Source organism: Microtus ochrogaster, chromosome X (assembly GCF_000317375.1).
Source record: "Microtus ochrogaster isolate Prairie Vole_2 chromosome X, MicOch1.0, whole genome shotgun sequence".
Lineage (NCBI taxonomy): Eukaryota > Metazoa > Chordata > Mammalia > Rodentia > Cricetidae > Microtus > Microtus ochrogaster.
In genome coordinates, this window is record NC_022026.1 from 55,252,476 (window position 1) to 55,268,406 (window position 15,931).

At 36.1% G+C, this 15,931-nt stretch overlaps 1 protein-coding gene across 1 annotated transcript in view; it reads right to left on the minus strand.

The window, feature by feature from the left end:
* Window positions 1-15,931, minus strand: part of Rragb (Ras related GTP binding B) — a 33,164-nt gene that overhangs the window by 5,485 nt on the left and 11,748 nt on the right. The window contains exons 6-9 of the mRNA XM_005358857.2: window positions 14,393-14,615; window positions 8,439-8,534; window positions 6,022-6,144; window positions 3,536-3,627 (exon numbers count right to left, since the gene is read on the minus strand). Coding sequence (XP_005358914.1) covers window positions 3,536-3,627; window positions 6,022-6,144; window positions 8,439-8,534; window positions 14,393-14,615 — 534 coding nt within the window. The remainder of the gene's footprint in view (window positions 1-3,535; window positions 3,628-6,021; window positions 6,145-8,438; window positions 8,535-14,392; window positions 14,616-15,931) is intronic.

A 15,931-nucleotide genomic window follows, 5' to 3' on the forward strand; every position in this document is an offset into this window, starting at 1 on the left:
TGTTGTGTTTTTGTTTTAGCAAATTAAATGCTGTTAACACTTGGTACATATACATTTATAACTGTTATAAATTCTTAATAAGTTGCTCCTTATATTACTATGTAGCTTCCCAATTTCTAATTTCCATTTGAAGCATACTTTATCAAGTATCAGAATAGCTGTGGTAGTTTATTTTCTGCTTCCACTTGCTTGAGGAGTTGACTGACTTCCTTTCTTTGCTACATGTGTATAGATTTCTTGGCCAGTGAAGTGAGTTTATTGTATGAAGCAGTTAGATGAGGAACTGAGGACACTTGCATTTAAGGTTTACTATTTCCTACAGGGCTATTTTATTGTTTTAAATGTTATGGGTTCGTTCCCAGCTATCCTTTCTGCATATTTTCCTATGAAATTTAGTTTTTCCTGTAATTTTATGATGGGAACTGTCTTTCTACTGTACTGTAGTCCTTATATTTTTTAAAGTGCTCATATGGTAGTCATTAACTACCACAGTTTTTACTTATTGTGAAATGTTCTTATTTTATTAATTTAAAAAGGTAGGTTTCCTGGACATAGCAATTTTAGTTGTCAGCTGTTTGGTTTCAGGGCTTGAAACATATCATGGGATGTTTTTCCATCTTTAAAGCTCAGTTATATGCAATTTTATGTTATTCTGATGTTTGCCCTTGTTGGAGGTTTGACATTTTCTCCTTGCAGCTTTTAATGCTGTTTCTTTGCTTTGTATTTTGGGTGATTTATCATGCTAAGGCTCTTCTTTGGTCAAGGATACTTGGGGTTGTAAATGCCTCTTGTGTCTGGCTGTCCATTTCTTTCCATAGATTTTGGAAATTTTCTGTTATAATTTCATTGAATATAGTGGGAACTGAACTCAGGTCCTCTGCAAAAGCAACAAGTGTTCTTAACCACTGAGCCATTTCTTTAGCTGGATGCCCTAACATTTTATCTTAGCTCTTCTCGCAGATTCTTAGCTTTGGGCTCTTGAACATATCCTCATAATTTTTACAAGGTTTAGTTATGCTAAATTTTTTCTTTTGGTATTTTGAGACAGGGTTTCTCTGTAGTCCTAGCAGTTCTGGAACTTGTTCTATAGACCAGGCTGGCCTCAAACTCCCAAGTACTGGGATTAAAAAGATGTGTGCTACCACAGACTAGCTGGTCATGCTAATTTTGTGCATCTATCTGTCTGTTTGTCTGTCTGTCTACCTACCTGAATGCAATTTATCCTCAAAGTTTTGTATTCCTTTTTTTCTGCTTGGTTTTGTGTGTTAGTAATCCTTCACACTGTATTTTGATAGAATCTTTTCTGAAGTTTAATTTTGTTCTTTTTCAGAATCTCAATTTCCTTAGTAAATATTTTCTACATTTTTTTTTTAAAATTTCTCCTCCACACTGCTGATCTTTCCATCCATTTTGACAACTTTCATATCTAGGCCCTAAATAGATTTCCTTACTTAAGTAATCCTGATTCTTGAATCCTCTATTTGAGTACTGTTATTTTTTAAAGCAGCACTCTGAAGTCCTTTTCTAAATTTCTGGTATTTCAATATCTTTGGTTTCCAGTACGGAGAAACTGTGTGCATCTGTACACATGAACACAGTGTCACAGTGGTTCATTCTCTCTCTAGTGATGCTTTGTTGTGTTTGTATCTGTTGGGTGTAGTTTCTAATTTTCCTATTTCTTTCTTTTCCTACTGGTTTGGTTATTTTATGTGAGTCATCATGGTGAGCTGCCTTTACTTGGTATATACTTCACTTCTGTCTTTAAGGTTCAAGACAGAGGGACTAAGGTACTGTGGGGAAATGTACCTTAGTTGCTTATAGCTAAGGTATTTAATAACTAAAAAGTAAAAAGAGGAAAAGGTATGAAAAAGGGAAAAGAAAGAATAAAGTATACTAAAGAGAAAGTACAGGGCTACAGGTATGAGAAACAATAGAGAACAGGTATAGAAAAAGTAAAGACTGTCATAAAAGCTTATTCTTACAAGATACAAATGAAAACAAAACTATTAAATAATTAAAATACAAGCATGTAAATTAACAAAATAACATAATTAACTAAATATAACATAAAATAACTAAAATGAGACAATTATTATAATGTTAGTATTTCTTCCTTTGGGATGAATATAGTTCCTCTCCACTTTGGTGGGCTCCTTTAGCTGTTTCTGTAGGTAAAGAGACAGCTGTTAGTGCCTGAAATTTAAATGCATTTTATGGGCATGTCTTCCCTGTTGCAAGGTAAGGTGTTTCTGTATTGTACTTGCTTTCTTAGGAGTTTTCCCATCGTAAACAATCCATCTGGCGGCTACTGACTGATACTGGATTATTCCTGACCACAGTTTCCATGAGGATCTATACTTGTATTTACTTCTGTCATAGGATCCATCTTCAAACCCAGATCCCTGCTATGTATTTGCTAATGACCCATACATATTGCCCAAGAATATACTTGTGTCCATCTAGAACAGCATGCTAGGTCCAGCATAATTCCTTTGTGTTATTGCGTTATTACTATGTTACTCCATGTTAGTCACTGTGGGACTCTTGCTCCATATTCCCTTGTTGCATTTCTACCCTGCTATCCCTGGTAGTCTCAATGCTCATGGTGTATCCAGTGCCTAGTTGTGTCTTCACAGCTTGTCTATCTCCAGATAACTGTTCCTTTGACACCCATGCTCAGGATTGGACAGCTTCTTCCTGGTATTATCAGTGCCCTTATCCCAGTGGAGGCAGTGTGCTATATTCTGGTATAGTTGTTCACTGTTTCTATTGAAGATAATTATTTCAATCTCAACTCAACTTATTTCTTTTTCAATACCTCTCACTTCTCCTATACCAACACTTTTCAGCTGTTCTACTTTATGTTGGTGATAGTCTCACCCTATTTCCTTCTTAGCAACAGTGTTTCTTTCTTTTTTAAAAGCCCAGGCTTTTCTCCTTCACAAGTTCCCCCCTCCTTTTATAAACCTTGCTGGATATTCTCTACTTTTATTTATTAAATGGTATCAAATATCTCAAAAGGATACTTGAGTTTTTTGTTTTGTGTTGTTTTTCAAGATAGGGTTTCACTGTGTAGCACTAGCCATCTGGAACTTATTCCGTAGACCAGACTGGCCTCAAGCTCACAGAGGTCCATTTATGTCTGACTCCTGAGTACTGGGCTTAAAGGTGTGTGCCATCATCACTGACAAGTATTTTTATACGGTTCTGTACAAGTTTGGGTCACATAATACATGGATTTGGGTTATTTTTCTTTAAAATTCCTGAATTTAGTAACTTCCTCTCTGAAATTCCCATGAAGAACATACTATACTTGCCCTTTTTGAACTTTTCATGTTCAAAATATGACTATTATGCTTATATTAAAAAGACAATGGACTGCTCTCTAGTCAGTTGTAGGTTCTCTTAGAACTCAACATTTATCTGACTAAGCAAACTATTGTAAACATAAATGTACAGTCAATTTAAATTCTTTAAATTTCAAAAATGATAAATATTACCCAGAAATTAACAGCTAACATTTAAAGTCTCTCACCTACAGCTCAGCTTGAACTGTTTAATAATGTTGCTGATTTTCTCAAATCTGTGGGCATCACGCTGTTCTTTACACTGATAATGAGAAATGACCTGTGAAGAGAGAGATTGTGATTTGAATCCATGCAAATACCCACACCTCTGTTACTAATTAAAATAGACATCTATTAGTACTTTAGTCATCTTGGTTTTAAGAAGTGAGCTGTTACCTGGCATCCTGTTTCTTGCCCTCTCTGTCCCACATCCTTGTCAACAATTTCCATATTCATTTAGATAACATAAACAGGATCATTGTTATGTTTATTAGATAACTTGTGTATTCTCCAGAAATGATTTTTGTCTCATGATGATATGACTTTTGACTGATCACGGTGGGTAAGCAATACACATTCCATAGAAATCATATTTTGAATTTTTCCAGGCTTGGAATATACTGTACATATATTGTATTTGTACACATATTGTACAATACTCTTTTATAATACTGAACAGCACTAGTGAGCCATAAGTCCCAATCTATGAAGGTGAATTCCAAGATTATAAGAATAAAGAAGGGATCATTTTTGGAGCATTTGCCTTGCTAAGATATAGTGTTGGGTAGGTTTTCAAGTTAAGAGTTTATCAGAGCATACCTTATCCTAGTCAAGGAGCATTCGGTGCTTTTCTCAATTACCTTAATCACTAAATTTTAGCTTATTAACATTTCACAAGATGGTCTTTGACTTAAAATGGTATAAATAAAGAGAAAATAAAATTATCTAGCTGCTCTTGGCTGTCTCTAACATAATTGTGAAGAAGTCTTTAGCAAGTGGCTCTTGGAATCATATTAAAAACCTTTACTAGATGATCCCAAGTACTGATATCCAAGTACTGACATAAATTAATGTACTCAGAACAAATACACACACCAGATAAAAATGCTTTTCAATTTTAATAAACCACGAGTATCCTAAGAGCTGAAAATACGTTGCAAATTTCTAGCAGAGGAAAATCCACCTCATTTGCCAAAAGAACATTGACATGAAAATTCTGACATGATGTTAAATAGTTGAAATATAATTCTTATACCAAAGACAGAAGAAGTACATGCATATATTCTCTTTTGCTCCCAATTAAATGTCAGGGTTTGTGCTGGCTGCTTACCATTACACTGTCCCATTTTAAAGCGCACAAGAAATCTATGACATAAGCAGTATATGCTGGTTTTACAGAAGAAGAAACAAACACAAAATGACTAAATCATTTTGTCTAAACTCACCTAGCACTGGTAAAGATCAAAAACCAAATTATTCACTGGGAGCTGCTTTGAGAGGTACATTAAATGAGTCTATTACCAATTATTCAGGAGATGTGTCTGTCAAATTAGCTTTTACAATTACTTTCCTTGGTTTTTTTAGACATGGTTTCTTCATAGTCTTGGCTATCCTGGAACTCACTCTGTAGACTAAGCTGCCCTTGAACTCAGACATCTACCACCTCTGCTTCCTTAGAACTGGGACTAAAGGTGAGTGCCACCACTGCCCAGTGACCACTACTATTTTCCAAATGTATTCACTATGCTGAAAAGATGGCTCAGTGATTAGGAATGCTTCTTGGTGTTCCAAAGGACAAAAGTTTGGTTCCCCATATCCATGCCAGGCAGCTTATAACTACCTGTAACTCTAGCTCCAAGAAATCTGAACACCAGCCGGGCGGTGGTGGCACACACCTTTAATCCCAGCACTGGGAGGCAGTGGCAGGTGGGATCTCTGTGAGTTCGAGGCCAGCCTGGTCAACAAGGGCTAGTTCCAGGACAGACTCCAAAGTTACAGTGAAAACCTGTTCCAAGAAAAAAAAAATCTGAGTATCTTCTTCCAGACTTCATGGACACCCAACACATAAGTGGCAGCCCCCCAATAAATAAAAATAAATCTTTAAAATATATATATATATATATACATATATATGTATATATATATATATATATAATATAGATTTTTGTATCACCGACTCATGCCTGTACAGCATATCCTGATATCATTGCTAAATTCAATTTATAAGAAAAGTGGTACTATTAATATTCCTCTTACCTGCTCCACTTCTCAATTTAAACTCTTAAGTCACTGAGCCTTTTACATGTTAGAAGTTTTCATATTGTATCAATCTTTTTGATAAATGGGTGGGGAAAGAATTTTCTTAAAAGAAAAATGCACTGTATTTCTTAATAAAGCTCAGTAGGTAATAAGATTCCTTTATCATAGTTAAATAGTTATTAGTAGAACCAATCTAAATCTCTAATAAGGCATAGCTACAAAAATCTAAATTTTTCTAATTATTAAAAGGTTATTTACCAAAGGACTTTTTCCACACCACTTGCAGACAATAAAGCTTTATAAGACCATATATGCTGATGTAAAAGGGGGTGGTTCTTCCTAAAAGTAGTAAAATCCTGTCCTCTGAATGCAAGAAGACTGCTTGACATACATCTGTAGAACAGAAAGTCCTTACCAGAAAGGTAGCTCTCTCAAACAGAAGTACTTCATCAGCCTCAATAATTTCAGCAAAATTTCGCAGGTTCATTTCCAGTTGCTGAACATTAGGAATCAGCTGATAAACAATACTGGACCAAGCCTAACAGGACAGAAGCACAATCAACTATTACTAACAGATAGAGAGTTCTAGGCTTTTGAAATGAGTAAGTACCCTACAAGACACAGACAGCAAAATACATTGGTAATTGAGTCCAAAACAAATACAGATGTTAAATATAACAAAAATCAAACAAACAAATTAACCTAATACTTGATTTGTATCCTTGAGTTGAATTTTTAGAGTTCAAACACTTGAAAAATGCTGGAGAAATGTCTTTCCATGAGTTAACAGGTAATTTAGTACCATCATGCAGCCTTAGGAAAAAAGTTGCAAAGTATGACCTATTGTGCTAAAACTATTCTAACCCAGACATCCAACAAATATTGAAGTCCAACATTATATACAGCTTTAAAAGAAGAAATAATGCTATATTCTGCATACCTTCAAGAGCCAATTTGGTATCAGAGCCACAAAGACAAGTAGCCCCTCCCTTCAAAGATTTAACATGTCATGATGCAAGAAACAACTGGGATTATAATTTTCAAATGTTTGGTCACATCTGTAAAAATTACTGATTCAATTGAATTTTCAAAAGTCTATCGTGTGACTGCCTGAAACTGAGTTAATCCGGGAGTATGACCAATACATGCATACGAGATTAGTTTCACCCTCTGAGAATCCTCTTCAGGTGCTTGTATTCATACTTCTGTTAGAACACTTCCATTACTCTTACTATTTTTCTGGTTAGGTGTACTTTGTTCTTCTGTCTCCTCCTAAGACGTCAGGAACCTATCTTAGCCATTTGTGAATATGACAGCATCCAATAGATAGACAATGAATGCTTGCTGAATAAAACAATATAAAAATTTAAGTCAGTTCTATGCAACATTGATGTAAGAGATAGTAGTAGTGCCATGTCTCTGTTCCAATTAGTTTTACTACTTAGGCATAGTGTTCCAAGTTCCCAGGTTGGTGTTAATGTCACTGCTGAATTTACCTTGGAGAAGGCACCAAAGCTAACCACAGCAGAGACATTGTCACTCACAGCAGTGTTGTGATTAGCCAATTGTCTTTGGTCGTGTTATGTATAGCCATCCTTCACACCGCAGCTGGTTCTTATCAGTGCGTCATGTCCATCCTTATTGACGGTTACCTGTTCTATGGGAATAAGGCTTTGAGAAATTCGGCCCATGTTAATCTGGAACAGTACTTCCTAGACAGGTATCTCAAAATGTTGTAATTAGAGTGAGCCTGGGTCAACATCAGACTGGGGAAGAATGAATTAGTTAAAAAAATCAAATGCTATTTTTAAAAGTCCAGTGGCTTTTCTCCTTGGCAAGTCCGGTTTCTGTGTATCTGGTTGTAGACACTTGTCAGACGAGTTGAAACTGAAGCTCTAGCTACCAGTGACAGAGAAGGATCCTTTGCCACCCAGCGTCACACTTGTCAATGTACACCAGAAGCAGTCTGAAGGAAAGGTCTGACCACATGAGGATATAGAAATAATCAATCTTTAAACCACGTGTATGCAAGACAATTGGAAGAAGCAGGAGACTATGTACCACTAAGGTAACTTCAACTTCATCCACAGAACTACTGAGATAACTGCTAGACTTGCAAACAGTGTGATACTCATTCCAGCAATGCTACCAAGGAAGGATGAATGTTAGTCTCCAATTTGGCCTGAAAGCTCAAGTTATAATATACTTTACATGTATCATATCTCATTCTAAAATTCACTTCTCCCATTCTCCACTAAATGGTTTTCTTCCATTGCTATCTGAATTTAGGCAGATTAGTTTATACCATAAGCATGTAGAAATACCTGCATATTAGATACCAAAATAATCTCTGAGACCACAGCAGGTCAAAATGGATGGAGGATTTTTTTTTTTTTTTTGGTTTTTCGAGACAGGGTTTCTCTGTGGTTTTGGAGCCTGTCCTGGAACTAGCTCTTGTAGACCAGGCTGGTCTCGAACTCATAGAGATTCGCCTGCCTCTGGCTCCCAAGTGCTGGGATTAAAGGCGTGTGCCACCACCGCCCGGCTTGGATGGAGGATATTAAGCAACATTTTTGCTATGACAAAGAACAGTAGCTGATTAATCATATTCAAACTGGCAAACTTGGTAACAATGTCAACCCAACCTAAGATTAAAATACAATTCTTCTCGATGTTAACTCTGATGTTCTTTGAACAATTTGTTAAAGATTATTTTCTTTTTAGTACAACAAATCTAGATGGCTATGAAAGTTTTAAATATTTTAGTTTTGTTAATATCCTTCTAACTTTTATTCATGCTCCAAAAGTAGGAAATGAAGGAATCATACACACCTTATACAGAGTTTCATCCCAGATAGATGTTCGGAAACAAGAACATTCTAATGGACGAGATAAACGCCTTAAGTCTTCTTCTCTTTCTTTAAAAATCTGAATTAAAAAAATCCAATAAATGGATCAGCATGTAACAGCTCTCCTCCTTCACTACAAAATCTGACGTGTAATTATTTTACCATATTTTGACAAGGACCCTTACTCTGTCTTCATAGGAACCATCAGTATTATTATTTCTCAAACAAGAGTACAAATGTGCTAATGGCTACTAGATTTCTTCAGACTTATCCTAGTTTTGCTAAATATTTATTGAGAGCACTGTTAGAAAATGAAATTTATCATACAGATAACTCTGTATGATACATTATATGTACATATAGCATATGTGTTTTACACACATACATACACACACATATATATACACACACATACACATAAACACACCCTCAAGTCTGCCAAATCTAGGTCATTTAAATATGGCAACACTTATATTAAAATTTTGTAAATTAAATGTTTTAGTTCTCCATTATAGAAATATTCTCTAATTACATACATATGTGCGAATACATTTATATGTGTAGTATACTTAATTTACAACAAATATATAACCCATACAAACAACTATGCTCTAGCCAGCTAGGATTTGTTTCTATGTATACATCCACACATATACAGAGAAAATAGTTATATAAAACATGTATACTCAAGATGTTTCCTTGTGTGGGTGAATTGCTAGTATGGGTGTATACACATACTTTCATTTTTAAATTACATTATAATTATTTATTTTTATTTTAGGTGCATGGGTATTTTGCCTGCATATATATCTCTCGGAAGGTGTTGGATTCTGGAGTTATAGACATTTATGAGCTGCCATATAGGTGCTGGAAACTGAACCCAGGTCTTCTGGAAGAAGAGTCAGTGCTCTTAACCGCTGAGCCATCTCTCCAGCCCTTAAATTACATTTTAATTTAAAATCTAATTACATTGCCTTTCCTCTTCAGTTTCCTTATTCCAGATGCTCCCAAGTCTCCTCCTTTTCACTCCTTTCTTGTCCCCCTTACTTCTTAAATTGATTGTCTTTTCTTTGGTATTTATTGTCACATACACACACAGGCATGGATATATAAATACGACCATTTTGTTTTGTTTTCTGAGATAAGGTTCCTCTAATATTACAGTCCTGACTATCCTGAAACATGTATTGTCAACCAGGCTGGCCTCAAACTCATTGAGATATGTCTGCCTCTGCCTCACAAGTGCTGGAATTAAAGGTGTGCATCACCACTGCCTGTCCTGAGTTCATTTTTGCTGTCTGTGTGTATTTTATTTCAGGGCTAACCACTTTGTACTAGGTAGTCAAACGCTGTCTAATATGACTTAATGTCCAACAAGTGGGAAATCATGCCTGGTACTAGAAGTCTAGTCAACTTCTAGGAACTAGTGAAGCCACGGATCTTAGAAGAGAATCTACTACTTTTCTAGAAATGTTAATTCCCTATTATATTCTAAATCTTACTTCTTTTAAGATTTATTTATTACATATAGTGTTCTGCTTGCATGTATGGTTGCAGGCCAGAAGAGGGCACCAGATCTCATTACAGATGGTTGTAAGCCACCATGTGGTTTCTGGGAATTGAACTCAGGACCTCTGGAAGAGCAGTCAGTGCTCTTAACCTCTGAGCCATCTCTCCAGCCCCCTAAATCTTACTTCTTATACCCACAGATAAGTGTAGCCACCACCACTCATCAAAGAAGCCTCTTTTAATAGCAAATGAAGAACATCACAGAAAACAACTAGACACAATGCTGAGCCCAACAAATCTTGTGGGGTCCAGCCCCAGTGGATAGTTCTACATCACAACTCCTGCATCCATCTACTCTACATTGCAGAACAGGGGGCAGAAATATTGTAAGAGCCAGACTATGAGGCAGTCCTGTGAAACATCCTTCTCTAGACATGTCTACACTGCCTTTTTACTTCAAGTACAACACTGAAGTTTTATGTTGGCCTACTCTCCAAACTTCATTCAGTTTAACTACTTGCTTTCAATAAATCAATCTCAACTTCTACCCTCTCTCCCCTATTTCACATTCTGTTATTCTGCTGCTCTGTTGAACCTTTAATACAAGATTTTAATACTAAGAGTGGATTCTAGAGTAAAACCTTTTTTAATTATTCAAAAAATTTTTTCATATAATATAGTCTGATCAAATCTTTCCTCCAAACTCCTTTCCCAGATCCTCCCCTCTTTCCTATACACTCAATTTCATGTTCTCTTGTGTTCTCTCTCTCTCAAAATAAAATAAAATAAATCCTGGAAATCAAAACACATTGTTATACCCATAGATCAGTACATCACTCAACCCTTCTCAGAGAAGCTTCTTCTTAAAGTAGATGGTAATTAACAGAGAACCACACTGGACATGGTACCCAGACTGAGAGACTTTGGCACACTCAGCCCTATATGGGATGTCTGTAATCCTGCCCCTGACACCAAAGGCTCAGGGAATCTACTTCAGGAGTCAGAAAGATTCTAAGAGTTAGAGCAGAATCTTAAAAATGAGTTTTCTGAATTGATTTTGATGTAACTGACATTAATTCTCTAATCAGGTTACAATTAAAGATGTCATTTCAAGGAGAAATGAGAATACTCAAGGGAGTCTGTGGGTGATAAGAAATTCAGATACTGAATCATACTAATCAAGAACTTGTAAGAGACAACATTCTGCAGCACACAGAAGAAAGTGACTGCTGTCTTTGAAATTTCCTGCTTCATGGAAAAGTCTGCTGGATACTACGATGGGCCTGTGGACTGAAGATTGGAGAGCCACTACATTCTTATCTAAGAATAATCCAACTTTTCCTGAAGAAACTGAAATGGACTCCTCAGAGGTAATTCCAAGAGAGTTCTGATTCACTCCTAGCAAACCCCTTTGCTTCCATGTCTATACACTGAAGGTGGGATACAAAGCATGAACCATGAAAATTAGTCTAGCCTCTAAAAGAAGCACTTGATATTTTTAATAAATACAGATAAAAAACAAAGATAACTATGAGAACAGATATTAAAGGTGTAGAATATAGTGGAAGGGACCTAACATTCACTCAGGCCAAATTTACTGATACAGGTCCAATAAGCAGAGGATTTGTAGGTAATGGGTAAAGAAAGTGTTCTTGTAACTGCCTGAGAAATGAATCAAAACACAACCTATACTAACTGAAGCTAAAATGTCAGATCTGCACTGTTCTACTACCCAGGAAGGCATCTAATGACATAGGGAGTCCACAGTCCTCAAGGTTTGTCATTTATAACCTATTCATCAACAGTGGGAAGTTCCAGAACACAATGTTGATGAGAAACAAATTTGTAGAAACTCCAACTTCCATTCCCTGCTCTCTGATCATGTTTCTCTGTAGGCCAAAATTTACAGTGGTAATTGCTACCATTTAACTGGGAAACCTAAATACAAAGGGAAAGTGGGTGCTATAGTAATGAGAACAATGTGGAAATATTTCATCATCAAATACAAGGAGAGCCGGGCAGTGATGGCACACACCTTTAATCCTTGCACTCGGGAGGTACAGACAGGCAGATCTCTGTGAGTTAGAGGACAGCCTGGTCTACAAAGTAAGTTCCAGAACAGCTAGGGCTGTTACACATAAAAACCCTGTCTTGAACTCCCCCCTCCCCCAAAAACAAGGAGAGTACCCTTATTTTATTGAAGAGAAGGGTCAAACTCACAGAAACCTATAGCTTTGGCTAGCTGATCATGGTGCTCCTATAAATGATCTAGAAGTGATATCTACTACATTCTTATTTGATCTACATAAATGAAATAATTTAGGTCAAATGACCAAAAATCTAGCACAAATCATAAAATACCATAGTTTCTCGACTGGTATCCAGATCTGTGCCACTTTATAAATCAAGAAATTCTTGAATGAAAGAGGAGGGTGGGTCAACTTAAGAAAAGATGCTGATGCAATTCTATTCAGTCTGTTTATTCAGTTTTTGTAGAAGACATGGCTCTTGGAAGGTGGGGTATCATATGCTCAAGAAGTTTCTGACTGCAAGTTACAACTACTGGACTAGATATGATTAAAATACCAACTCTTCTACTGGTATAAGAATCAACTTTTCCTTTTGTGTATAAGAAGGCTACTTATTTGTTTTAATTTTGTATCCCACTACTTTGCTGAATGTGCTTATAGCTTGGGAGTTTTCTAGTGGAGATTTTAGAGTCTTTATGTACAGAAATTTATCATCTGAAAATAAGGATATTTTTACTTCCTCCTCTATGTATAATACTCTCATTTTTGGGTCTCTAGCTTATCTTCTCTGCTCTCCAGGTTCCAGATTCCTTCTAGGAGGCTTTCAGCATCAGCTGAGCTAGTTCCTTAAATGAAATACCCTCCCATTTGTTTGCACCTTTGTTTTTTTATGAACAAACACATCTGATTGGGTCTGTTTCTCTGGAAAACTCAAACATACATAAACATGCATAGAAATATTTATCTTAGCTGGGCGGTGGTGGAGCATGCCTTTAATCCCAGCACTTGGGAGGCAGAAGCAGGAGGATCTCTGTGAGTTCGAGACCAGCCTGGTCTACAAGAGCTAGTTCCAGGACAGGCTCCAAAAAACCACAGAGAAACCCAGTCTCGAAAAAAAAGAAAAAAAAAAAGAAATATTTATCTTAGGGCCAGGCAGTGGTGCCACACACCTTTAAAACCAGGTCTTGGTAGGCAGAGGCAGGAGGATCTCTGTGAGTTTGAGGCCAACCTGGTCTACAGAGCAAGTTCCAGGATAGGCTTCAGAGGTACATGGAGAAAACCTGTTTCGAAAAACCAAGGAAAAAAAAAGAGAAAAAGAAATATTTATCTTAGCTGAAATTGTTATTTTGAGAAGCACATACAGTCATTTTTATTTGAAACTTTTCTGTTTAAAATAATTAATATTTAATATTAATTTTATATTAACTATAACATATATTGTTTAACAATACAATATTAATTGAAAATTGATATTCAATGAAATTAATGACTTTCTCAGAATATTTATTTAGAAATATAGGTATTTTAACTTAAAATATACTAACTATATATATTAAAAGACCATTAATATATGTTGGAAAGTATTTATATGACTAATTAAAAAACTGTAAGAGAAATTACAAGTGATTGAAACATCAACAAGGAGCTCATTTGTTGGAATGCTCTAGCTTTTAAATTGCAATTTTGGCTAAAAAGTAATTTTTAAAAATTGCGGTGTACTGGGGATTTAACTCAAGGCATCAAATGGGCCAGGCTGCACTCTACCACTAAGTAACACCCTCGGCTCTTAAAATTATTTTTAAAATAACAGAATAAGGAGTTGGAGAGATGGTTCAGCAGTGAAGAACTTTTACTGCCTCTGCAGAGGGCTCAAGGTTGGTTCCTGATTTCTAGCACCAGATCTCATAGATTCTTACCTAAGAATTTGCCTATTTTACTACACCTCTTCTGTACTGAGTCGCTGAGTTCTCTGAATTACAGGTCACTAGTTTTGTGTGTTTTTGTTGAGATGAAGGTTGATATTTCCTACTCTAACATTCTTGGTTATGTCTGAGTTATACTCATGTATACAAATTCATTCATGCCAGCACAATTGTGAGGGACTGTAAATAGTGCTTGACAAACTGGGAGGCACTTGAACTGGTGCATAGCAGTTCCCGAAATCAGTCCAGTGACAGGAGCCACCTCTCTTCATTCTTACCCCTGATGGGTCTTTTAGCTGTGACAATACAATAGAGGTAGTAACTATTTTTTACATGATAACAGTTACTTAGTAAAAGTACATGGTCGTATCTTTTTAATTCTGAAATACAGAATGCTACAAATTTATCTACACTTTTATAAAGAAAGTCTACAAAGCATGGTAACCATTTGGTACAGCAACTTTTCAGTTTCTTACCAAGTCTCGTTGATCCTCCTGTACCAGATCCATTTTGTGTACCAAGCAAAAGATTTTAGCTTCTGGAGAATTCTGCAGAATGGCCTCAAGGCATGACTGGTAATAGTGCATGTCCTTTTCAAGTTCACGGCTCTCCACATCAAAGACATAAATTAGAACCTCCACATTTCGAAAAATGTTGTCACGCTGGCTAGTGAAATAATTTTCCATGAAGGTGTCTTGTCTGTTAGGAAAGAAAATCTAGATTGTAAACAAGTCCTCTGTTTAATCACTACTGCTTGAAATTTTCTTAGCTTGATCAAGAGAAAGATAATCTTAAACTTCAATTCAAAGAGCAAAGAACAGTCAAACATATTGAGCTCTACCTTACTCTATTTCAGTCATAACTTGCAAGCCTGTAAAATTATTTGCCTTTCTTCTTATGTTTTGTTTTGTTGTTGCTGTTGTATTTGAGACAGGGTCTCACTGTGTAGACCAAGCTGGCCTCAAACTCATAAAGATCAGTCTACCTTTGTATACTTACCATGCCACCATGCCTGGCCTCTCTCCTTTCAATTTAAACACCTTTCTGTTCATTGAGTGGCTGATGGTTTAACTCATGAGTCTTTTACACATATTGACCACTCTTTCACTTCTTCATCTAATTAATCCCACCTTTTTCCTTTAGATTTCAGTCCAATCCACATGTCCTCATAGAAACCATCCCTACCTTGAGCCAGCTCACTTACTGTAGGCTCTTTACCAACACATCCCTGTCATTTACAACACTTACCACAAGTGCAATACTACACTTATTTGGATGAGTTTTTAATTAATAGTGTTCAATTCTCTAGACAACCAGCCAAGGATCATCCCTAATATTATCTCCCACTGTCTCACAGATTTTAAAAGAAGGGTGGTAAACGCTTAATGAACATTTGCTCAATAACTTCAGTCAAATATTCTAAACTATATGAAAATGACTCCAATGATGACTTCTCAGTAGAATGTTACTCTCTGCTCCTAGGTTGGGTGCTACTTTCCAAAAACAATCTCAATAGCAGGACATCAACAAAACAGTAGTATCATTTAGCAGTGTATATGGGGTGGTGTTTACAAATTTCTAATCCTAATCCTGCACCTTGCTAATTACAGCTGTGCAACCTTGGAAGAATCATAAATTCCCTAAGTTACAACAGATACTTGAACTACAAAACTGAATTTCATATTTTAGTACCTAAAAGCAAGGAATTTGGATATATCTGTTGATATAGAGAATTAGAAGCAATCAAAATGAGGGAAGATTTATATCCTAGGATATTAATCCAGGTGCTAGCAAGAAAAGAGTTACTTTCTTAAGAGTATTTAGGTCTTACATTATTCTGTCAAAATACTAACTGAGCATCTTTTGTATGTTTAGAGCTAGGAAATAACCACCGGACAATCATAACTATTTTCTAAGACACTACAGTATATATTGTATATATTTCAACCTGCTTAATCATCATAATAAACCAACAAGTTGGTTATTTTGCTCTATTGTACAGGTGAAGCTACAGC